At 37.8% G+C, this 25168-nt stretch overlaps 1 protein-coding gene across 3 annotated transcripts in view; it reads left to right on the plus strand.

The window, feature by feature from the left end:
- The window catches only part of LOC117020586 (cytochrome b5 reductase 4), a 71563-nt gene extending 50737 nt beyond the window's left edge, over positions 1–20826 (plus strand). For 2 of the 3 annotated variants that reach the window (XM_033103176.1, XM_033103177.1), the window contains 6 exons: positions 3007–3147; positions 4610–4762; positions 7546–7696; positions 7992–8078; positions 15933–16097; positions 20122–20825. In XM_033103176.1, the coding sequence (XP_032959067.1) occupies positions 3007–3147; positions 4610–4762; positions 7546–7696; positions 7992–8078; positions 15933–16097; positions 20122–20176 (752 nt within the window). In that variant the 3' untranslated portion in view covers positions 20177–20825. Of the gene's footprint in view, positions 1–3006; positions 3148–4609; positions 4763–7545; positions 7697–7991; positions 8079–15932; positions 16098–20121 lie in introns of all 3 variants that reach the window. The other variant, XM_033103178.1, reaches the window with a different exon arrangement.
- Positions 20827–25168: the final 4342 nt, after the last annotated feature.

A 25168-nucleotide genomic window follows, 5' to 3' on the forward strand; every position in this document is an offset into this window, starting at 1 on the left:
GTCTTACATTTTAACTCAATTCTGACATTATCTACCTGGAGATAGCATCAGATCTCATAGGTTAAGGGCTCAGTCCCCCAAGATTGCCTTCCCTGCCATCACCCCCCGCACCCCCTCCACACACACACACACACACACACACACACACACTTCAAATGCCAGTCACAAAGCTCAGGTATCACCTGTGCTTCTAACTGACTGGCTGTAGATTGGATATTTCAAAGACCCCCTTTTTGGCTTCGGTTTATTTGCTAGAGCAGCTCATAGAACTCAGGGAAACACTTACTTATATTTACCAGTTTATTAAAGGATATGATAAAGACTGTAGATGAACAGCCAGATGAAGATATATATCTGCAAGGTCTAGGAGGGTCTCGAGTAGTTTGGGGGCATCACCCTCTTGGTGGGGATGTGTTCACCCATCTGGCCGCTCCGCGAACCCCACACTACTGGGATTTTATGGAGGCTTTGTTTCACCATCTTAAATTTATTTCAGGTTCTCATCATTTTCTTGTAGAATTATTTGTGCTTATAAAGCCAAAAACTGAACACCTAAACTTACCTAATGGTACTGTCTAGGCTGAAGTAGCCAGCACGTCTGTTTTATTTATGCTCCTTTTTTCCTCGCGTGATCAGTCATCCAGTTTATAACTTAAATGTTTAGACGTGTAGTATGTGGGTCTCTGATGGTATTCTGTGCTGTCTCTCTCCTCAGTCCAACTGAAAATGAAAACTTCCTTAAATTTTTCTTCAAACTTTTAGAACCTATTGTTAGGATGTTCTTCTGAAATTGTGGCAGCCTTTTATAGGAAAGATGTTGAAGTTATCTCAGTGGTGTTACATAGCAAGCACACTGTGTAAACTGTCTAACAAGGAAAGTCAGTAAATCACTGTGACACTGAGGGTTTCCTTGTGTCCCAAGTATAGTTGAAGAGATGCATATTTACTGTAGCAAATCCTTTCCTGCAAACTCTAGCGTTGGCAAGACGTTGTCAAGTCAGAAGGTGAATCTTTTTATCCAGCAGTAAAGTTATCAGAAGGGCATTCAGTAGATTTGATTAGAGGAAAGCATTAGAGCCCGTAGACCTGGGCAAGAGGGGCCCCAGACTCCACACGGGGAGAACTCCACAGTAGCTCTCCTGCAGCCATGCCCCTCCCACAGGATGAGTGTGCACCCGGAGTTCGCACTCTAATGCCACACGCCAGGTATCGGAACCCCAGAATTCCCTGCCCAAATGGCCCCAGATCCACTTCTATCCAAGGAGTGGCCAACGCTGTTTATGGGAGAGCTAGTGGATGAGCATGAACATGCGGGCTGGTGTGTCCACACCACATAAGGCCTCACTCAGTATTAGAGAGAGCTGGGGGTGAGAAGAGAAGAGGGGAAGGCCATACACAGTCGGGGGGGGGGGGGTGTAGCTGTCATCCTTCTGCCATCTTCCTGCATGGAACTCGGAGGAGCTCAAGAATCTAGAATTTGAACCTAGCCTTCCAGGACATTTATGAAGATGTAGTCTGAGATACAGCATAGGGCATATTTTAGTTAACAGTTATTCATCCAGTTTATAACTTAAACGTTTAGACATGTAGTATGTGGGTCTCTGATTGTATTCTTAATCTGGATCGCAGAAGGGTCTAGAAGAAGGGATAAGGAGATCAGATTCCTTTCTGATTTGAATCTTTATTTCTGCTTGTGGGTGAGCCTATGCTCTTTGATCTTTTGTCAGTCCAGTACTGGATTAGGCCTCCAAGATAACTTTAGGATGGTAGGTACCCTTAGCTGTAATCTGATGCCAGCTGTATCCTGGCACTAGAATGAGGTGACTTGAATGATGCCTGAGGTTTGTGTGTACAGTGATGCACTCTAACCTTAACGTGCATACCAAGCTACGAAATAGCAGGTGGAAAGATCTCTGGGAGGGCACAAGGGAAAAGGGAAAAAGAGAAATTGGATGACATTCTGGCCAAAATAGTTTCTTAGGATTGTGAACTTCAGTTTTCCACTAACCATTGATTATTATTAGATGTTGGGCCGTCATATCTTATAATCTGGAGTAAATCTTTTAGCACATACTTAAATACTTTTAGGTTAAAAAAAGAGAGAGAATAATTAAGATAAAAATTATTTTTTCAGGGTTGATTTCTGATACATCTCTGTAAATACATCAAGTGGTATTCTTTTGCTCTGTATACAAAGAATATTTTCTGAGCTAGGAATATTAATTTCAGATATTTATAATATGTATAGAAATACTTGATTCCTTTTGTTTATTTGTATTTTAGTACCACAAACCTAGCATCTTCAGTTTTTCACTTAAATTGATTTTTTAGATAATCAAAACTTGTACCCTTAAACATTAAAGTTTATATTTAATCATTTTTCAACAGTTAAAATGTTCTGTAATACATATGCATATATAATACATATATACAAAAGTAGAGACACAAGAATGTGTCTTTTTTCCTGTCTTTATCAAAGAAATATTTCTAAAGTTATTTAATAGTGCTAATATTGTTAAACTTTTAATACTGAGTTTCAGAACTTTTCTGTCTGTAAGAAAAGAATTTGGAATATAGATTTGTTGCTTATCAAATATTTTTCACATCTACAATTTAATTATACAACTTGTTAATATAAGGTTTTAAAAGATAGAATTATAAAAAAGTGAATTTAAGAAGAAATAAATTAGGTTTTAGTTTCTAGAATGTAATGACTTTAACATGCTATAACAGACATAAGGAAATAATACTCATTTTATAAAGTTCACTTTCAAATTATAGAAGTATTCACAGGTTTTAGAAAAATAGGTATCTCAGGAAATAAAACGGAAAAAAATTAACACTATAAGATTTTCAAAATACTGATGGATTTTAAAAATATTTAGTCCTTTTAGTGAAATTCAAGCTCACCCAAAGAGCAAAAGCCTGAGTCTGTGCTGTAACTTTGTGGGTCTAGTATTCTTACTTAATTTATTCATTAATAAGAGAAAATGAATCACTTTTTAGCTTTGTACTACAGAAAGTGCCAGTTAATTTCCAAGGAAGATGTTACTCATGATACGAAGCTTTTCTGCTTGATGCTGCCACCAAGCTCTTACCTTCAGGTGCCAATCGGGCAACATGTTTACCTCAAATTAACTATTGCAGGTAAGGCAAGTAGAGGCTTTGGGGAAATGGTTTCTTCTTTTATAAGCAGTTCAAAATCAGTACAAATCTCTTTAGGATGAACCCTTTTAGGTTATTGATAAATGTCTCGGGGCAGCTAGTTTGGTGATGGCCAGATTCTAGGTTTGTGGATGCAGTGTTCCTACATGTTGGAACTACAGCCGTGCCATATGATCGCATGGAACAAAGAAATTGCCACTAGTCATAGAGATGGTTCTGCCAGCATTGTATTATAATTTATTACTTACAAAGCCTTAGAGGAAAGAGGTGAAGGAGTGCACAAATGGTCCTCCATGAAGAGCTCCAAGAAACACATATTAGCATCTCTTTGTGGCCACTTATGGTTATGTCGTTTATGCAAGTGAATTTATAAAATTCAAGGTGAGAGGATGATTATAAATGATTTCTTTATATGTGCCACCAGTATAAGAAACTCTATATAACGTATTCCTTACTGTGTGAATTATATTTTCCTCCATTTCATCCTAAAATTATCTTATTGTTTTATATACCCGTCTTACTGGTGTCTAACATTTTCTTGGCCTTTTGAAGCTACAAAAGGTAACATTCCCATGTCAGTCATAGTGTTTCCAGCAATCAGTCTGATAGACTACCAGGCAGGATCTGGTGGATATGGTGTACGATGGCACTGTGAAGTTTTTCTCTTCATTACCACTAATGGTTATCATTCAATAGCTGGTATCTTCTCCAGTGCAGTTACTATCAATGTATTATAATAGATTAATTTTGTACATGTCAAGAAACGATGTATAAAATTGTGGTCTTTCATATGTGTGATGAATTCTCTCTCTTTGGAATTTGGCTAGCTAAAGTATAACATACATTCTTATTAATTTTGCCCTGTTTTTTAATAGTATATTTAAGAAGTAGTTGGATTAATATTCTTTTCATTCAGTTACCAAAGTAATATATAGTATGTTAAAACAATTTAAAATATGTAAAGTAAAATGTGAAATTCTTCCCTTTCTCACACTCAAATAAATGATCGATAATCATTGTTAAAAATTTGGTGTATAATTAAAATTATTATGTAAAGTATCTTCTTACATCTCTGTGGAAACTTTTGATGCCATTTTTGTTGTAACCCGTTACAAAGTTTATATGCTGGTGGACTAGATGGTGATCTGAGTTTTTTAACATAGATCCCTATCTAATGCCACACTTAATAAAAACAGATTGTTTATATTATAAATAAAGTATTGATTTGTTAACATTTCAACACATACAGGTTTGGGATATATATGTGTGTGTGTGTATATATAGATATATAATATACATGTAGAATATATAGTTAGAATTATGTAAACATTAGGTGTACAGTTTTAAATATATACTGATAGCATCATAGAATTTGTACGTTTCATCTTCATTCAGAGCTTTTTAGATTTTTAGAATTGAATTTCTTTGTCATGATTCTTTCTAGGTACAGAAATAGTGAAGCCATATACACCTGTATCTCATTCCTTGCTCTTCAAGTTAATGGAACCAGTTCTTCCTAACGATAAGTACATCTACTTTCTCATCAAAATCTATCCTGCTGGACTGTTCACACCGGAGCTTGATCATCTTCAGATTGGTTAGTATTTTGGGGTTTTTTGTTCATTTGTTGTTGTTTTTTTAAACTCATTTGTGTTCTAGATTGGATCACATGTTATACTGCCCTCTAGTTATCTCCATCTGGGAATCTATCCAATATCTTAAACTCAAAGTCATGTTCTCTTTGTCCCACCCAACCTGTCATTACTCCCATACTTATCTCTGATATGCAGCATCGCTGTTCATCTTTAACCCAGTCTCGAAACTGGCATCATCCTTAAGTCTTCTCGTTTTGGCTCTCTCAGTCCAGTCAGCCACTGCGTTGTATTGAGTCTACCTTCCAGCGACTTTCTAATCTTTCTTCTCTATCCCTTCGTAGGGCAACCGTCATCATTTCTCTCTTAGCCTCTAAGTGGTCTCTCTCAGTTGCCTCAAACTGGGGTCCTTCTATTTATCTGCATTTTCCAGTTCTTTTTCCAAACTGCCCTGAGGATACATTTAATCATGTTGCTCTGCAGCTTTGACCTCTGATGGTCTCCATTGCCTAACTGACGAAGCCCTCTGCATGGCCTGCACAGACTTCCATGATCTCTCCAGCTTCATCTGTCATTTTACAAAATCCTTGTGCTGCTCGGAGTTCCACAAGCCTGTCATCCTCATTCGTAGATAAATGCACTTGCCTCACCTAGGATGCCCATCAACCCTTTCTCTCAAGTGCCTTTTTTTTTAAAGAACCAAACAAAATATTAATTTTTTTATGACTCTTCCCTCCTCCTCTGAACCCCCACCCCCCATAACTAACACTTCCTCTGAACCCCACCCCCATAACTAACACTTTGTTAAGTGTTAGGATAAGAACAAATAATACTCTTCTATACAAGACTTAGAGTTTAAAGATAAGAGTGTCTTACATATCTTTATATTTCCCGCACCTAGCATGGCGCTTGGCACATAATAGGCTCTCAATAAATGTGCTGTGAAAGAATGACTAAAAGGACTACTGTGAAATCTATTAAGGTTTAGAGGGTCTTCTTTCTGCTTCTACTCTTTTTTTCCATGTCTTCAACTTCTCACTGTCTTTGTCTAACAGTAAAAGTGCTCTTCCCCTTTCTAAGGTGGTATTAGTGATGCATTGGAGTAAGAGTGAACTAAGTCAGTAAAATTTAGAAATAAAGAAAACTGATGCTTTCTAGAAGTTAAGCTTAGAAATCTATATGTAATGATGTGATTAGTTGTCTTGGTTACATAAACCAAAATGTGGAATACAAATGTGAACCTAATGAATTTTGGAATACTCACAAACCTAGTGAAGGTGACTCATCTTGTGAATGACTGAAACATGATTGTAATATAGCAAGTGGAAACTTAACCAATGGTATTAGAGCCTGTTTATAGAGATTGTGTGAACAAAACAACGTGGAAAGATAGCCTAGAACATGGAAAAGGAAAGCGTAAAGAATGAGATCAGCGTTTCTTCAGCTTTATCCAGGGGAGCTAGACATGCCACAGATACTTATTTCACTTAGGTAGATGTATACTGGCGTGGTAATGGTAACTCAGGCAGCCTCATCATGCCCTAAATGGACTACCCTATAAAGTTACTGACTTTTTTGTTTCAATCCCATGTTCACCAAGCAACTTTTATATGATTACTTTGGTGTTGTAGATGTCAAATGAATAAGATGCCTTCGAAGGTTTGTGTAAAGTCAGGTGACTAGATGGCTATAAATCAGTGACCATTCTGGCATGTATATTTTAATCTCTTGAGAATTTGATTAGCATCAAGTACCTTGTCTGAGTCTTATCAATTTTATGACATTGGAAGAGCTAGACTATGAACAAAAATTAGCACGGTAACATCATTCTGTGATGCTTCTTTAGTAAATAGTCATCTGACTTTTTCCTGAGGATAGTCTTATTTTAATGGTCCTGTTCAAACTATCACGAGGGGCTTCTGTTCCTGTCTAACACTTAATTCATCAATTACTACAAGATTCTTACTATCCTTTTATGGATAAGAAAGGAAAAATTATGAACATCCAAGCATTTAAAAAAAAGTACTTAAAATTGTTTTTAAAATATAAACAGCTTCATTTTTTTTTACATTGAAAATTTCTGAAATGCCCTAAAGGTAAATTCTCGTATATGCGTGGTACATAGGGGTTATATCAACTTCATAGCAGGAAATGTTTTTCTCAACTGTTTTGATTTTATATTGGGAGGTAGCATGCTCCAAGTACAGTTTCTGATCTTGCTTTGTTTCTATAGTAATTGAATTCAGAACAGCTTTTGTTTTAATCTACAAGTCTTTTCACAGATCTGATGGAGGCGAAGTTGGCCCATTTACTAACAAGATTTTAGAGTACATTTCTATTTCAGTTTTTTCTCTTACTAGTCTTATTACTGTGGTTAAGAATCAATTTGTAAGTAGTGAATGTCTGTTCTCTACTGTGTACTGTGCAAGACAGGTAGACATGGACTCTGCTTTTGAGGTGCTTATATTTTAATTTAGCAGTCAATCCTTTACTGGTAATTTGAACTTAAATACTTGGCAGTACTAGGTAAATTAGAGACTCAAGATGGTTTGGGAAAATAATGTTGGGAAATGAGTGTAATAAAACCTCATTATTAATTGGATTATAGTGATATAATCCAGACATACTTGGGGGCCTAAAACTCCTTCCATACCTTAAAGACTGAGATGTAGTCTAAAAGTTAAGCATTCATTCTGTTACTCATCAGTATTCTAAATTCAGCTAGGTTTAGCCTTCTCAGTTCCCCTGATTTTTTTTTTTCTGATTTAGTTTATATTTCATTGTTTAGGAGATTTTGTTTCCGTAAGCAGTCCTGAGGGCAATTTTAAAATATCCCAGTTCCAAGAATTAGAAGATCTCTTTTTATTGGCAGCTGGAACAGGCTTCACACCAATGGTTAAAATACTGAATTATGCTTTGACTAATATACCCAGTCTCAGGTATGTAATTTTATCTTAATTACTATTCTTTGTGAGGCAGATTAGTATAAGGTATTCTAAATTTAATTACTCAGTGGACCTTAATAAACATGTTCTCATTCCCTCATTCATTTCTTACTCTGCTTCCTCAAGTCCTAGCTGTTTTATTAACTTGATTCTTTTTGCTTTGATACTTTTGGTTACCTAATTGGCACTAAAAAACATTCATGCTAGTTTTCTTTTAGACTTTCCATTCATGCATATTTTAAATGTAATCGAAATAGTTATTTTTGAGTTGTTGTTTTTTTCTTTTAAGGAAAGTGAAGCTGATGTTCTTCAATAAAACAGAGGATGATATAATTTGGAGAAGCCAATTGGAGAACTTAGCATTTAAAGATAAAAGGTATTAAACTGGTGTTAGCTCTGTGTTTAAATATTCATACATGTGTAGTCATTCTTGGCTTTATCTCCTTTGGTTGGAGTTTTTAATTGACTAGGAAGCTTCTTCAAAGAAAAAATAAACTAATAAATCATTATGCAAATGTAAATAATGTCAGTACCCCTTCTCTAAAGAAATACTGTTTGATAATATCAATGTGACATCATATATGTATCAATATATACTGGGTTTTACATTTATGTTAATTGTACTAAGTAGAGTTTCATTAAAAATGATCCAGTGTAGCCAATATGGTGATTCAGGATTTTCTTGTTATAGTGGAGACAGATCAAATAAATTTGGTAACATGGATTAAGCAAAACTAAACATTTTTCTTTACTGCAGGATTTCCTACCGCATTTAATATGCTAATGTCCTTTGTGACTTTCCAGGAGGGGGGTTCCCATGCACTGTTTAGCAAGACTATCTTTGTTTCTGTTTGTTTACATGAACACTTTCTAATAGGTGTATCACTAGTGGTCCTCAGTACACACTTTGGGAAATGCTGGTAGAGGCAATAGAAAAAGTTTGAATCAGACTGAACTCAGTGGTAGCTTGAGGCAGCTAGGAGAGCAAAGTGAAAATTTGTTTCATTGAAAAACGAGCCCCAGCACAGGCGATTACAATAAGATAGCGTGCCTGGGCACGTATGCCTCATCTCCCCTAAAGAGATTTCAAAGCAGTAGGAAATTCTAAACAAAGTTTTCAGAAGAGTGAGGTGGATAAGCTGACATACATTTGGTAACCATCGAAAGCTATTTCTAAATAATTTCAGGACTCCATAAGTCACACATAGTATCTGAAGCAAATACTTATGTTGATGATAGTATGGTATAGATAGTTCTAGGCCTTCCGAAAGTTAAAGATCTCAGAAACTCAGCTATTTCTCTAGGGGCTCCAGGTTCTTCTGAATATTTTCTGAATATTCTTAACAAGGTAATTCTGTGGTATTTTCTAGTTTTTTCCTTACTGTTGTCTCCCATCCCCTTCTTCCTTCCCTTTTAGTAAATGACTTGCACAAGTTAAGGTTGGCCTGAACTTATGTATCCTTGAAGTGTTTTCCCTTCTTACATACTTAAAATGCAAGCCTAAGAATATTTACCATGTTTAGATAGTTGTATGGCAACTTAGAGCATGATTTAAATAAGTACAAATCCCTAGGTTTTCAAGTGCCTTTTACACTTATTTTCAAACTGAAACATTGGAAGTGGCACTTATTGAAAAGCCTAAAGACCTAAATTCTAGTTTTCATTCTATCTACTAGCTTGAAACTTTATCCAAAAATTATTTAACTCTGTGGGCCTGTGTCTTCATCTTCAAAATAAGACAGTGACATCTTTCCTACTTACATCATGAGGCTATTGTGAGGATTAGAGAAAATAGTGTAAGTGATTTGGATACTGAAGCCCTACCTCAAATATTTGACTTGTAGTTATAGAGCACCTCTACATGCGTGTGTTTCGTATCTATAAGTATTAAGTGTTAGAGTTTCTGTTTTCCTAAACAAACATTTAAAAGAATTTAAACAGACATAGGTAGGCTAATTTTTAGCTAGGATTTTTTTTTTTTAAGTATTTCTGGAATTATTTTTTAATATTCTTTAAGATAGTTCCCTTATAAAAGTCCATTTACCAGTATTTTACTGAACATTGTACTTTCAGTCTATTAATAGGAGTTAAGAAGTAATTGGTAAAAAGGAATGTGTTGACAGCCTCTGAACATAAAGTGTCTTTTAACAAAGTCCACTGTGTGTTTTGTTCTGTTCTGTTCTGGCCTACATAATTTGGGTTGGTGGAATTGCGTAGGCTGCAATATTGAGGATGAGGAAAGGCCCCTTTTTTTCCCACTTCTGGATGACTGGCTCTAACAGCACTCACCAGGTGAGTGACACTCTCCAGCTTGCTGAGAGAAGTAATAGTGTTCCAACTTCCGGCCTGCCTTTATCCTCCTCCCCTTCTACTCCTTCTCCTTCTCTCACCTTTGTGCTCCTGTGTGCTCTCGCTGTCTCTCTACTCCCTAACCTCCTTCCTCTTTCTGGAGATACAGTTCTCCTTGCTTGAGGTACTTGCTTGAGATCTAGCACTGTATCATTTACGCTCCCTGGAGACTCGTGGTCAGGCTGTCACTGGAAAATGAAAAAGCCATACTTGTGTAGATGGCTTTGGAACATTTATCAGGAATTTTACCATATTCTGAGGCTTTGTGCAGATAGAGGAGAAACCTTGCCTTTAAGGCTTATTGATGGGTTTTATAGTAGTGTTCATTCAAAACCAGAACTGTTGAGTCCCGTACATAAAAGGAAAGTAAAAGTTCGGATTTAATATAAAGTAATTTTAATTAGTCACATCTGTATTTTAGTTACTATTTAAAGATTTTTTAATATATATTAAATCACCCTTTCCTACATCTTGACTCTCCTATGTCATTTCTGGTTTTAGTAATAAAGTTTCTTATGACATAATATTACACCTGAACACATCTCCTTGGTTAAATTATTATTGGATTTAAATTAAAAAAAATTTTTCTTGCATTTTGTAGTTAAAACAAGTGAAATACTCTACTGTCTGCAGGATTAGGTCTTAGCCTTCCGATCAATCCTTTGTGGAACAAGGAGGGAGGGATAGGAAAGATGGATAATAAGGCTGGTGTATGATCTAATATTTTCTTTTTCAGCAAGTGTGCTGTGTTTGTCCTCAAAGATTATCTAGATAATATCATTAGCGAATGTAATTCTTAGAAATATCGTATAATGGAAACTTACTAACCTTGTGACCTTGGGCAAGTTACTTGACCTGACTGGGCCTCAGTCTTTCCATCTGTAGAACAGGGACATCAATACCTGCGTCATAGAATTACTTGGGTATGGGGGGCAGTGAGATGGCATACGAGGTACCTAACCCAGAGTGAGCATATTTGTAACATTCATTCATTCATGAAATACGTGTGAGCATCTACTGTGTGCCAGTACACAGGGTACAGCAGTGCACAAGATACTGTGCTGGCTTATTTTCTCATGCAATCCAGGGAAAATATGTGCCTTCATGTTCCCATATTGCTCAACTTAATAGAATTGCAAAAAATAGGTATACTGGAAGTATTCATTTAGGATTTTTCTATTTCAATCAGTTTTCATGTCATTAAGTATAAAATTTGAAATGAAAAAAGTTAACTTACCTGAACTTTGTCCAAATATGTTATTACACTTGACTGTTAACTCCAGTATTGGAGCTCAATTCACAACATTCCAAATAGAGCAAAATCTCACACATTAATTTTTCTTAAAAAAAAAAAAAAAAGTGAGAGAAAACAGAAAGCAAATATGTGCAGTAGCAAATGTAGCTCATTACTGTGCAAACTGGAATCCAAATTAAATTTCACTCATCTTTCTAACTGCTGAGCAGTGCGATGAGGCCTAGTTGATGCAGTCTTCCATATTGCCCCCCCCACCCCCCGCCCCGCGGTAGAATGCACTGTCTCTGAGGTCTTGGGCTTTGCAGAACTCGTTTCAAGGGACGGGACAGGGTGACAATGCGGTTGAATACCAGATAGCATTTGTAGTACATAAATGTAACAAGTATTTTCCTTCCCTTTTAAAGCATTTTTTGGAGACAATAACCTTATATTAGTAAAGCTACTAGCATATACTTTTGTATAATAGTAGAATTTGTTGATTTGCTGATTTTCTCCCTCTGTTTATAAAATTAATACCTATTTATATAGGGAAAAAAGGAAAAAATCACCCATAATCCTGACATCCAGAGAACAATTATTAACATTTATAGTCTTTATCTTTCCATTCTCTCTGTCTCTCTCTCTCTCTCTCTCTCACACACACACACACGCACATATACTGACACACTTATACACACATACCTTTTTGTTTTGCATTTTTTAAATAAAATAGTCATACTGACTATACTTTTTATAACTATATTTTCTACTTAGTGTATTGTACGTATTCTGTGTATAGAATACTTTAAATCAGGGCTTCTCAACCTAGGGTGATTTTTGTCTCTCCCCGGCCATACCCCAGGGGATGTTTATGCCTGGAGACATTTTGTATCATAACAACTGGTGGAGGGGGTTCGAGAGATACCTAACTGGTAGAGGTCAGGAGTGCTGCTAACAGCCTATAATGCACAGGACAGCCCCCCAACACAAAGAAATATCCAACCCAAAATTCCAGTAGTGCACTGTATTACCTTCTTGAAGATTTACTCTGAACCTAACTTAGTCAAGGCTTTGAGAAATTGTAAAAAAATCTACTTACCTTTTTTTAACCCAGGAGTCCCAAACTTAAAGATAGTTAGCCTTTTTTGATGGAATACCACTAACATCTGGAGGAACACTAGTGATTCATCAGATTCATTTTGAGAAATGTTTCCATAATGTGCATATTTTACTTAATTTTAACACCTAGCTGTTTATTCTGTGAGCTATTTTTCCCATGAGCAAGTTGCAAGTTTTTCTGCTATTTCTAGTATTTTTCTTCTTGAGAAACTAGAGAAACTAGGAAAAGCTGGGACCCCAAATACTCAAATACTCTTCTGTGGGCAGTGACAAACCACTGAAGCCTAAGCAAAGAAATTGTAAGCTTCGACCTGGGTTTTTAGAAGAACTAATATGGAAATGGTGTGTCGGATAGATTATGACTAAGACTATTAGATACTGCTGTATTGTAGACAGGAGATACAAGGGCCTCGTTTGGAGTTGTGGCAGTGAAAATGGGAGGGTGGGGCACACGTGTAGGAAATATGAAGGAGGTTGGTTTTGGAAGCTGATGGGCTGGAGAAGGAGGGAACAGATAGTTGGATGACTGCAGGCTCTGCATACGATTTAGACTGGATGAATATATTTATATTTCAAGATTTTTCTTCTCAGATCATTATCAATCCACTTCAAAATATTTTTTGACAAGCGTATTTTCTTCCATTGACATGTAGACCGCGTAGGTATTCATCAGAAGCAGGTATATTCTCTCTCTCTCTCTCTCTGTCTCTCTCTCTCTCTCTTTTTTAATGTTGCTTTGCACTTTATAGATTATGTAAATTTATTTTCAGGTAACCTTTTCAAGAGTCCAAGTCCTTTCTGGCACTTTTGAAATTACTGGGCAAAAAGGCATTTCAGGACATTGACCCATGTGCCCTCTCCTGCTTCAAGGCTCTAATTGTTTCACACAGGAAGTTGGCCTTCATTCAGAAACCTGCAGAAGAGGTGGCTGATTCCACAGTAACCATCTGTGTCTTGATGTGGTATAAGAAATCCGTCGTTAAGGTGTTCTTGAGTCTTAACTCGGGATTGCTCCTGCTCCAGTTAAGCTCTTTGCTAGTCCTGTGAAGACGGAGATAAGCAGGATAGCAGCCTCTTTGAAATATCTTTAAAAATTGCATTCATGCCCCTCTCAACTTTTTCTGTTGAGCATGCAAAAGTTAAAGCCAAAGGACCGTTATGTGAATAAATACAAAATGCATGAGAAGTTTACACCATTTATATAGAGATCTCAGTTACTCATCACTCTTTTGTAGATTACCTGCAGAAGGTATGCCACTGATGAGGCTTTTTTTTTTTTAAAGCATCTCAGTTAAGGAAAATTATACATTTTTTCAGATGCCAGGGATGCCAATGTTGATTTACATACCTCAGCAGTTTTATTCCAGTAACAGACTTGTTGGAAACAGAGCCAGAGGAGACTGTTATTTTTAATTTAACAAGGCAATTGCTATCTTTTATCCAATTGTCTATGTATAATTAGAAATTTCTTAAGATAGTGGTTCTGCAGCTCCTTTTGGGCCCCCTTTGATAATCTGATGAAAGCTATGGACCTTCTTCCTAGAAAAATGCACTTAGGAATTCATACACTTTTATATGTAATTTCATAGATGCCGGCATATGGCTTTTTCCTTTTATTTACTTCTATTTATAATTTGTATTTTTTAGTCAGTATGGCATCTTTGTAAATAAATTACTTTATTTATTCAACAAGTTTTTTTTTATATACATTTACCTTAAGCTGGGCCTGGACACGACATTGAACAAGTCAGACAAGGATCCCACCCTCATGGAGCAGTAAACAAATACTACATTCTGGATTTACCTAAAACTAGCTTAATTTTAAGTGCAGGAAAGGAAAAATAAGTTAGTGAAAGAAAGTATTTGGGGAGGCTATTTTGTATAGGGTGGGTTAGTATTGTTGCTAAAACTAAATGGATACTTGAAGGTCAGAAGTAAAACATAATTCTATAGGGTTTTTTAATGTAAAATCAGAATATTAGAGTTATAAGATATGACATAGTTTTCCCACCTTGTTCCACAAATGGACAAATAAGACCTAGAGGCTGGGGTGTCAAAGAGAGCTGGGGCTACTTCTCTAGCCCCGCCTGGTTCTCTTACGTGGTCTGTGTGCTCGTGCCAGGCTCTTAGAAACCTGACCCCACTACAGCACTGCAGGGATGGCAGGGAAGTGAGGGCAGCTGCACCAGCCACATCCTGTTTCTGTTTGTCATTGGGCTCCCCAGGCCCCCTCCCAAGAGAAACTGTTCCTTTCAACGTTTTCTTAAGATTGAAATTAATGTATAATTTCTTCTACTCTTGAGGAAATATGTCATTTACTCACTGGAAAATGTAGAAATTCATTTGATCTGATGCTATTGAAAATGATAAGAAGTAATTGTGTTTTTGCTAAAATGGAGCAAAGGGAGCAGGTACAACATAGAATTTTGAACATTTGCTGTGGCTCTTCACCAGCCATTCACTTAACAGATTATACAACTGTGGGAAGGAATGCTCTGTAGTTGCATTGTGAAACTTGGTTTGATGTTTTTCTTTCTCGTTTTAATTCTGTACCCTTTCTCTTTCTTTCATGTTTCTTTCCATAATGTTTGAGTGCCTCCTGTGTGTTGGCCACTAGGGACAGAGTGGTAGCCACAGCAATCATGGTCCCTGCTCTCCTGGAGGTTATGGTCTAGTGGGGAAGGTCGATATTCATAAGATTAACCATCTTGGTGACCACATATTTACAACCCGAAGTAAGGTCTGTGAAGAAAAGAAAAAGGAAACCATTTCTACATCACATATAACAAAGGACCCCAGAATGGTGGGGCCTTAGTGCTTCCCTGTGGAAATGGTGCTTCGTGGAGAACTGAGGAGTGGGGTGTGATCAGGCGATACCGAAACGAGAGGGAGAATGCGCAGTGCGGTGGCAGTGAAGACTGAGAGAAGCAGGCACATCGTTAGGAGCTGGGACTTGGCGAGGGAGTGGGTATGAGGAGTGAGGGACAGAGAGGTCCCCAGGATAAATCCCAGGTGTGGGGCTTGTGCCACCAAGTGGACTGTGATACCATTCACAAAGAGAACATCAGGTGTGGGGTAGGGCGGTTGTGAGGTGAGCTTGAGGCGTTTGAGACAGCAACAGTAAGAAGTCCAACAGGTGTTGGCTATAAGGGTCTAGAACTCACAAGAAGTTTGAGTCAGATTAAAATGCATGTCTCTGGTAATTGCTGTTTACTGTGACTTATATGTGAGCAGGTTATCAACAGACGTGGAGTTCTCTGAGATCTCTTGGAGCTCTCCTAATGAGTTCAATAAAAAATGCCAGATTACTCTTCTCATCTGGAGCAACAGCTAATCCTTAGTAAATATGGATTTACCTTGTATGTTTTCTTCGAATCTTTGCCTATAGCTATTCCAGTGCTTTTCTAGCAAATGTATCCATTTTTATGTATTGGTTTCAAAGGGGAAAAAAGAAGTTTCAGTGAACTTGAAACATGTTAATAATATATTAAGGTAATAGATTTTCAAAAAAATGTTTCTTTTCTCTAGATGTGAGGTTGAATTTGTTCTCTCAGCACCTACGTCTGGATGGAATGGCAAACAGGGACACATTTCACCAGCTCTTCTTTCTGAATTTTTGAAAAGAAGTTCAGACAAATCCAAAGTCCTCATCTGCATTTGTGGACCAACGCCATTTACAGAGCAAGGAATAAGGTGAGGAGCAATGCGGTAAGAAAAAGAATCCTCAAGGTAGAGAAATGAAGCTCTTCCTTCCGTAATAAGCAGCTGACTTAGTTCTCAGTTCTTCCTATTCGTGCAAACCTGCACTTAAGTAGTCTGTTACAGCCTAAGAAAATGACAAAGTGTTTAATCTTCATGCAGGTGAAGGATTGAAGGCTAAGATTATGCAGTTAGATGTGAACACAAAAGTAAGCTGCAGCCAGCTCTCAGTATCTCTGCTAATCACAGGCAGTGTGGAGACGTTCCCAAGATTGGTGCCGCCATCTTATTTGGCATACTAGAGTCAACCTCTTCTACCAGAGCTTTATAATATATAGTAATTGATAAGCAGTGTTTGTCTCGTTGTAGCTTTCCATCTTTCTTCATTCTGTACAACTGGGTGAAAGTTAGTAAGTAATACAGTCGTCGAAAGCCAGGTAGCAAGACAAAAAGGAAAGACTAGAACATAATAAGCCAAGACTAAGAGTTGAACTCTAGCAAATGAAAAATCAAAGCAGTGGCCATGTTATTTGAAATATACCTTGATATGATTGGACTCTAAAATGACACTTTAAAATACTTCGTTAAATATAGTCACCATTGGGTTTCCAGGTGATTTTGAAATGAGTCTGCCTTAAATGCCCTGTGTTTCCTTGTTTAGTATATGACTAAACCTAATATTTTCTATATAATTTTCTCTCTTGCTATTTTATTTTTAATTTTCTTTAATTTTTGTGTTTTTTTTTTTTTAGTTTCAGGTGTACAAAACAACATAATAATTAGACATTTACACCCCTCACAAAGTGATAAACCCAACAAGTCCACTACCCCTCTAACACTGTACATAGTTATTACAATACCATTGACTATATTCCCTTTGCTGTACTTTACATCCTGTGAGGATATACATGTGAATACACATATATATATTTTTTAATTTATTGGGGTGACAGTTGTTAGTAAAATTACATAGACTTCAGGTGTACAATTCTGTATTACATCATCTATAAATCCCATTGTGTGTTCACCACCCAGAGTCAGTTCTCCTTCCATCACCATATATTTGATCCCCCTTACCCTCATCTCCCACCCCCTACCCCCTTACCCTCTGTTAACCACAAAACTATTGTCTGTGTCTATGAGTTTTTATTTCTCATTTGTCTTGTTATATTTTTTAATTATAGTTGACATTCAGTATTTTGTATTAGTTTCAGGTGGACAGCGCAGTGGTTAGGCATATTTTTAATATTAATTATGAAAAAGATTGACCACAAAAATAGAAGTTAAAAAGTGTTTCTCTCTGTGTTATATATAAAAGGTATTTTAATTAAATTTAAGTGTACTTCTGGATTTTATTACCTTCAGGGGAATGTTCTTCTGTTTAAGCTCTCTCAACTTAAAAAAAAAAAAATTAATTACTATTTAACTTTTACTTTTTTAAAGCTCAAACAAAACTTTTAAAATTATAGTGAAGACTTAACAAATTGGTTTGAAGTAAAATAATTTTTCAGAACAAAAAGACTAAGGGCTATATTCTTCTACTGTATTGACACTGCTGTCTTGGAGGTATCTTAATGCTCGCTTTGTAGATTGCAGTAAAATAATGGGAATCATTAAATGATGGGAATCATAGACTCGTCATCAAGAGACTGACTTTAAGGCCACTTAGTCCAATTTCCGCTGGCTGAGGAGGGGAATCCCTTGTACAGCCTCCTGATAGAAGTGGATTGTGTTCTCCTGTGGATTATAGGCTTCTTAAGGGCTCTTCATTTTGGTTCCATGCATTTAGCTCACTTTCTTACGTGCTGGAGCCTTAATACGTGCATAACTGAATGGAAAGTAGCCAAGAATCTAGTCTTTTTACATTGGTAAAATTGACTGTAATCTCTTCAGCTTTATTTTCTCAGCATTACCGCAGAGCTAATCTTTCTCTGCTATACTGGCTGGCTTGCCCAGAATTGCTCAAGAGTATTATCAGTCCTCATCCACAGACCCCTGCTGTTACTCACCCTTAACCATGCTGCATAGAGTTGCCTGGTGAGATGTCGCTTGATTCGGATCAGTGCTTCAATTCATAGCCCTGTGAATTTCAGTGTGGGACTCTTATTTATTTGGTTTCCTTGTGCTCACCCTCTTCATGGATGTGGTATGTCTCTCATACTTGGCAGTGACATGAGTCTCTTATTATATCATAGTTTGTGCTGTCCTAAAAGATGACTCTTTGGGATTACCCACGCCTCGTGCCCTTCAAAGTTAATCTCACGTCTGCTACATAGGTTATAAGTATTATCTTTCTAAACATATTCTCCATATTTGGTGAAAATCTGTCAAATTTGTATGATGCGATAACTCACAAACCTTTTTTTTAATATAGATAAAAGCTTACAATTAATTGGCCAGTAAAGGTTCTTTCATTCATTAAATACCCACTTTGTTTATTACAGAGATTAATGAAACAGTCACTGCTTTCAAGGCCCACACTGTCTGGTGATGGAAACAAATGCACAGACATAACTAAATATCACTCAGAATATCATAAATACTCTTACTAGAAATAAAAACAAGGTGTGATGGAAATTCAGGGACAGACGAGTGACTTGTACCTAGAGTTGTGTATATTGGAGTGGGGGAGCTACACGGTCAGAAAGACCTGTGCGTTGAATGATGAGCAAAGCACTGCCAGTCAGAGGAGGTGTAGCAGGATAGTACAGGCAGGGGGAGGACGAGCAGGTGTTCAAAAAACTGGACTGTGTGGCTAACACGAAGCCACAGGGCGAGTCAGGAGGTGTGGTGAGAAGTGTGCAGACATGGGGAGGCTTGCCTGCTCTACCGGTGGTCCCCCATAACTGCTGCACCACACTCTCCTTTCCCCTGAACGTGTGTGTGCTCTGAAAGCTGCCAGGCTGAGTGTGAATCCCAGCTCTACCACTTAGAAGCATCTTACAATCATTAGCCGGGTGTCCAAGGGCCAGTTACTTAACCTTTCTTCACCTCTGAAAGGAAATCAGTGATAAAACTTATCCATGTGAAGTACTTAGCACAGTGACTGCATATAGTAAAAGCTAAATAAATGTTTATATTCAGGAGCATTTTAAACAGAGCCATTTCTAAGATTTCAGTCTCCATCAATAGTGTTTTCCAAGTTGAATTACCCTTAAGCAGTATTTCTGCTTTTTTCTGTTCAGTGGAGAGAGTAAAGATAGAATGCTATGGGAATCAACTCCTTACTTTGAAAACTGGAGTATAAAGGGAGGAAAAAAATCAAGTATTTGTTCTGCCTTTTCTACATGAGCTATGTTACAGGGTAACCACGCAATAAATAAGCAGAAGTTTTCCTTTATAGAGTTCCTCGGCCGATAAATGAAGAAAGAATGATAGAAGTAGAATATCACCAGTTTCAGTCCCTAATGAATTAATGGATCTATAGGTATATCATCATGGTTGTTAGGATCCAAAAAGAGAGGCAGCCGGGTATTACGTGCCTCCTGATAGAAAAACACTACCTCTGACATAGTCTTGTCAAAGAGAATTTAACCTGTATCTGATCCAGCTTGTAGGTCCAATTATTAAATTATGAGCAATAAGAGGATATAAACATATTATTACAGTAAACCACAGGGATGCAGCAAAATGAGGACTGTGGAAGACTTAGCACATAAATTCTGATTTTGTCAAATAAATTTCTGTACAAAGAAGTGGAGAGAAATCTTACATTGAAAGATACCTAAGAGACTTAGCAGGCAATCACAATGAGTAGACTTTAATTTGATCTTGATACAAACTAACTTTAAAAAATTATGGCATTCAGGAGACGATTAAAAATTTGAACACTGACTAGATATTTGACGATATTAAGGAATTGTTAATTTTTTAGAAGTAATAATTGTGGGGTTTTTCTAAGTACATGGTAAATGGGAAAAATGAAAAAGTACTATGTTTATGATGGTAGACTTTGATCTTACTTTTTTATTTTAAAAAATTTTCCTTTGGAGACATGTGCTTTGTATTTATTTTTCAGGTTGCTGCATGATCTTAACTTTTCCAAAGATGAGATCCATAGTTTCACAGCATAATGAAGAGCTGTCATTGTCCTTTATTCAACTGTTTTATCTAAATTTGTGATTGCTTAGGGTTTTTTAAGACAACATTTTTGTATATACTAAAAGGTAAACTAGAATCCAGGCTTCAGTTTCTTAAATAAAATCAAATGTTCCTTCAGTATAGATAACTTGTTGACTTTATTTTATACCATAACTTATTTTACTACTGATATTTGACCTGGAAATTTAGTCATGGCAACAGATGCATCCAGGATTGTTTGTTAAGAATCACAAAGTTCCTTACCATGTAATCTGTATCACTGTTCTACGATGAGCTGTTGTGTTTTATGACATTATAAAATAAATGATCATTTTGGTCACGTTTCTATGCTATAAAATGTTTTAGCAATACAGATTAAATTTTACATTGCACTGTTAACTCAGGAAATGATCATGTATGTCCTTGTTATTACTATTAAAACACAGAATGTTACAACTTACTAGGTGATCCAAATGTGTGTGTGTGTGTGTGTGTGTGTGTGTGTGTGTGTGTGTGGCATTGATACAGAGTAGCATAAAAGAATACTTAAGTACTTTTAAATCCATGTCCTAAATGTGTTTGAATGTAACAGTATTGGGTTTGTGTCTAAGGAAAATTTAAAAACGCAACAATAAAAGATACTGAAGATGCTTCATACGTGCAGTGTGGATAAGGTGTGTTAAGAGAACCTTGACAACAATTTTTTTTTGTCTGTTTGTTTGCTTTTATTCTTAGCCAAAACCAGAGGCATTGGGAAAGATAATGAAAGTGTAGCATCTGGTCCCATGGCCTAAAATAATCATTTGGTGCTTTGGAATGGGTTAAATTTTAATTATTTTTGACCCATCTAGACCAGCTGGGAAAATGAAGAACACTCTGTCCTAAATGGTTACTTTCACTGGCTGGCTGCTTTCCCCACAGCTGGCAGTTCAGCAGGGAGCCCTCCTAAGCTCTGGTGTTGGGGACACTTACTCTCCCCGCTGCTGTGTGCAACCTTCAAATGCTTTCCCAGGTTGGGATTCAGCAAAGGGTATCAAGAAAAGTCTCTGTGAGCTTTTCATAAGGAAACTGTGTTACATGCATAGATCACTATTGCATAAGCTAATAGATTTCTCTTTTTTTTGGTCTTATTCAAGACATCAGCAGTGTTTTCACAGAAAAAGTGGGGGTGGGAAGACTCTCCAGTTTCCCTGTAAATGATTCTGTAATAGCTAAATCTTCGCTGAATGAATGATGCATCCGTTCGGACTGAGTCCGAGGTGTTCCCAGATTTGTGCCTGAGCAGCCGCAGCCCAAAGAATGTACCAGGCATCTGAGTGGGAGACGTACGTTTATTGAGACTTACAGACCAGGGAGAGTCTCTGGTGGCGGCTGGTCCCAGGGGTAGTGGTTCACCTGCAGGCAAAGAAGCAAGGTTATATAGGCACAGCAAAACAAAGAGCATTCCACGGGAGAAACCCTCTGGCAGGCCCTGCTCATGTGTACACAGCGTCCCTCCCAAGAAGCCAGGAGACCTTAACTGCTGCCAGCTCATCTGCCTGTGGGCCAGGTCCCTACAGCACCCACAAGGAACACAGTATTAACAGTCCTCACATTACAAACACCCAGCTTAGGAAGCTCCCTATGTATAAGTGGCTGCTTGAACATTCTCTTTTCCTGTGCCTCCCTCTTCTGTAGCCAGTTCTACCCACGTCATCATTCAAGCAGGCAGGATGCAGCCATCCTGGGCTGGCAGGGCTATTTGGTGGCTAACAGGAACATTCTCTACCTTCACACCTCCCTACCACCTCTTTTTTCTCCTCTAAAAGGGGTTGTATACTTTCTGGACACTTTTTTTCTTGTAGTTTATTAGTAATACAAGGTCTGACAATTAAGTTCGCGAACTCATCCTAGAAAAAGTGCTACATACCTCATTGCTGGATATCACTACAGTCACCTTAGAAATACTCCCCTTGGGAAGTTATGCACTGACACCAGTGCCTAGTCCACCCTTCAAAGCAATTTTGGAACTTTTTCTAGAATGGCCATCAGAGCTGTCGTCGTATGTCCCTTGATGTCCTGAATGTCATCAAAATGTCTTGCTTTCAATATTGCCTTTATCTTCAGGTAAAGAAAGAAGTCATTGGAGGCCAGATCTGGTGAGTAGGAAGTATGTTCCAATAGTTATTTGTTTACTGGCTAAAAACTCCTTCACTGACAGTGCCGTGTGAGCTGGTGCATTGTCGTGATGTAAGAGCCATGAATTGTTGGCGACAAGTTCAGGTAGTCTAACTTTTTCATGCAGCCTTTTCAGCATTTCCAAATAGTAAACTTGATTAACTGTTTGTCCAGTTGGTACAAATTCATAATAAATAATCCCTCTGACATCAAAAAAGGTTAGCAACATCGTTGCACCAAGTTTGCCAACTGAATTGTCTGACTTCGTATATCAATTCTATGTTCGCCAACAGCTTTCTCATTTTTTCTAACCCTTCTCTCTCCAGTTCTTTTCTAATTACCTCAAGCAAACAAAATCTCTCTGCTACTCTCTACATGTATCTCTTATTCATCCCTCTTCTTATTGTATTTTAAAGCAAAAAAAACACCCAAAAGCCATAAGCATCTTCTGTATTATCTCATCCACTCACATGATTTTATCAATATATTTGTTAATTCCCAAATTGGGTCTCTAATTGAGAAGCAGCTGAATTTCAGTTTCTAATATCCACTTGCCTTCTGGATATCACCTGGGTGTTTCACAAGCCCCTCAAAGTCAACATGTTCCAAACTAACCTGTCACCGTGATCGTCTCTCCCCAAGGAGGATCATGTCTCCTTCTCTTGAATTCTCTCTTTAATTTGTTGGTACCACCTCCCACCTAGCCAGCCTTTCTAGAATCCTCAGGTATCAGTGTCTCTCCAATCTGATTTCCTCCATCCAGATAACCCTGCCTTAGCATCCCTCAACTGCATTAGTGCATTGCCTGATAATTGGTCTTCCTATTGCAGTCTTGATCTCACGGAAATCCATTCTCCCTCCGTTCCAGTGTGTTCTAGCATGCATTGGAGAGAAAATCCCCTACAGAGAGTCACAGTCTCCCACTGAATGCAGCCGTGTATAGGGGGGCACCGATGGGAGTATAGATTGTAACTGTTATGCTTGAACAACGAAATAAAAAACTCCTACATCACATAATTGCAATGAGGAAAGGGAATTATATTCAAAGTCACTTCTGCTTAAGAATTCTGCTTGCTTGCTTGAAAAAAAAAAAAAGTGTTAATGTATTAGCTTTCTATTGCTGCCAGGACAAATCACCACAAACTTAGTGGCTTAACACGGCACCTTATTATCTATGTGGCTTAGAAGACTGAGCCCAACTGGGCTCAGCTGGGTCCCTTGCTGAAGGCCTTGCAAGGCTGAAATCAGGTTGTCAGCTGGGCCGGGCGTTTCTCTGGAGGCTCCAGGGAAGACTGCTTCCATGCTCATTCAGGTGTTGGCAGAATTCAGTTCCTTGTGGCTGTAGGACTGAGTTTCCCATTTCCTTGCTGGCTGTCTGCTGGAGATCAGTCTTTGCTTGTAAAAGCAGCCCGTGTTCCTTCACATGCTATCTACGTACGTAGCCCCCTCCAGCATCGGTACATCCAATCAGTCCCTCTCCTGCTTCAAATTTTGTAAGCTTCCCTTCTACTACATCTTTCTTGCGCCAGCTGGAGAAAGTTCACTGCCCTTTAAGGGCTTACGTGATTAGATTGGGCCCATCCAGGCCATCTGGGATAATCTCCCAAGAGGTTAAAAAACCTCAACCTGTCCCACTCTTTCAGTATCTTTCTGCTTTGGTTTTATTGTGAATTATCCTCACCCAGGGTTGCCGGGTTGCTAGACCTCAAAACAGAATGCCAGAGTGATCTATCTACATGCAAAAACATTTTCTTTCCTGGTCAAAGTACTCTTCCTGCTGCCTGATCCCCACTCATCGGATGGAGGGCCCCCCCTTGGGTGCAACACCCCAGTACTGGGCCCTAGAAGGAGGCAGAGCTTCCACACCAGGAGAAGCAAGCAGGGAGGCCCTTTGGCTGCTGTACCCACCCCCTACCAAGTGCTCAGCTCTTAGAATGGGTGTCACTGGTAGAAGCTTGCTACTGTCCCCATCCCCGGAACATTCATGCCCATGCCTTCCAGGAGCATATTTTTTCATTTCCCTTGAATGAATAACTAGAGGTGAAATTGCTGCATCCTATGGTAAGTATATTTAACTTTATTTTCAATTCTATTTTATTTTGTGTGTATTTCTAGGTCTAATGTAGAGATGTATACTAGTTCGTATAGATAATGATGCTTTCGAATATACTGTTTCAAACCTTTAAGGAAATGCTGGGTTATTTTTAAAAAAACGGGTTGTACCACGTTACAGTCCTGCCAGCATTGTATGAGACTTTGTTATTTCATATCTCTACAACTTTGAATTACTAATCTTTTAAATTTTAGTGTGTGGTAGTATCTGGGGTTTTAATGTGCATTTATCTGATGTCTAGTGATGTTGAACATATCATGGTCTTACTGTCCAGTCGTATATTGTCTTTTGTAGGGTGTCTATTTAAATCTTCTACTATTTCTAAATTGGATTGTTTTTCTTCTTGTTACTGAGTTGTAAGCATCCTTTATATATTTCATCTGCAAGTCTTTTATTAGGTAAGTTTTTGTGAATATTTTCCTACATTGTGTGACAGCTAATCATATGTGTGCTTTCACAGCTAACAGTGTGTAGAGCACGGGTAAGCTTGGAGACAAAAATCAATTTAAATTTGACCAAAATAAAAATGTGAAATAATAGGATAGGAGGCGACTGTAAAGTGACTGGAGTCCTAGGAATAGCGCTCTGGTGGCCGAGTGGAGAGGACAGTCTAGCGGGGACAGGCCTGAGAGGGAGGCAGCTAATGAGAAGCAGGAGCATGAAGAGAAGACCCCTTCCATTCTGCGTCAATGGAAAACACATAAATAGTGACAGT

The sequence above is a fragment of the Rhinolophus ferrumequinum genome, chromosome 3, assembly GCF_004115265.2.
Source record: "Rhinolophus ferrumequinum isolate MPI-CBG mRhiFer1 chromosome 3, mRhiFer1_v1.p, whole genome shotgun sequence".
Lineage (NCBI taxonomy): Eukaryota > Metazoa > Chordata > Mammalia > Chiroptera > Rhinolophidae > Rhinolophus > Rhinolophus ferrumequinum.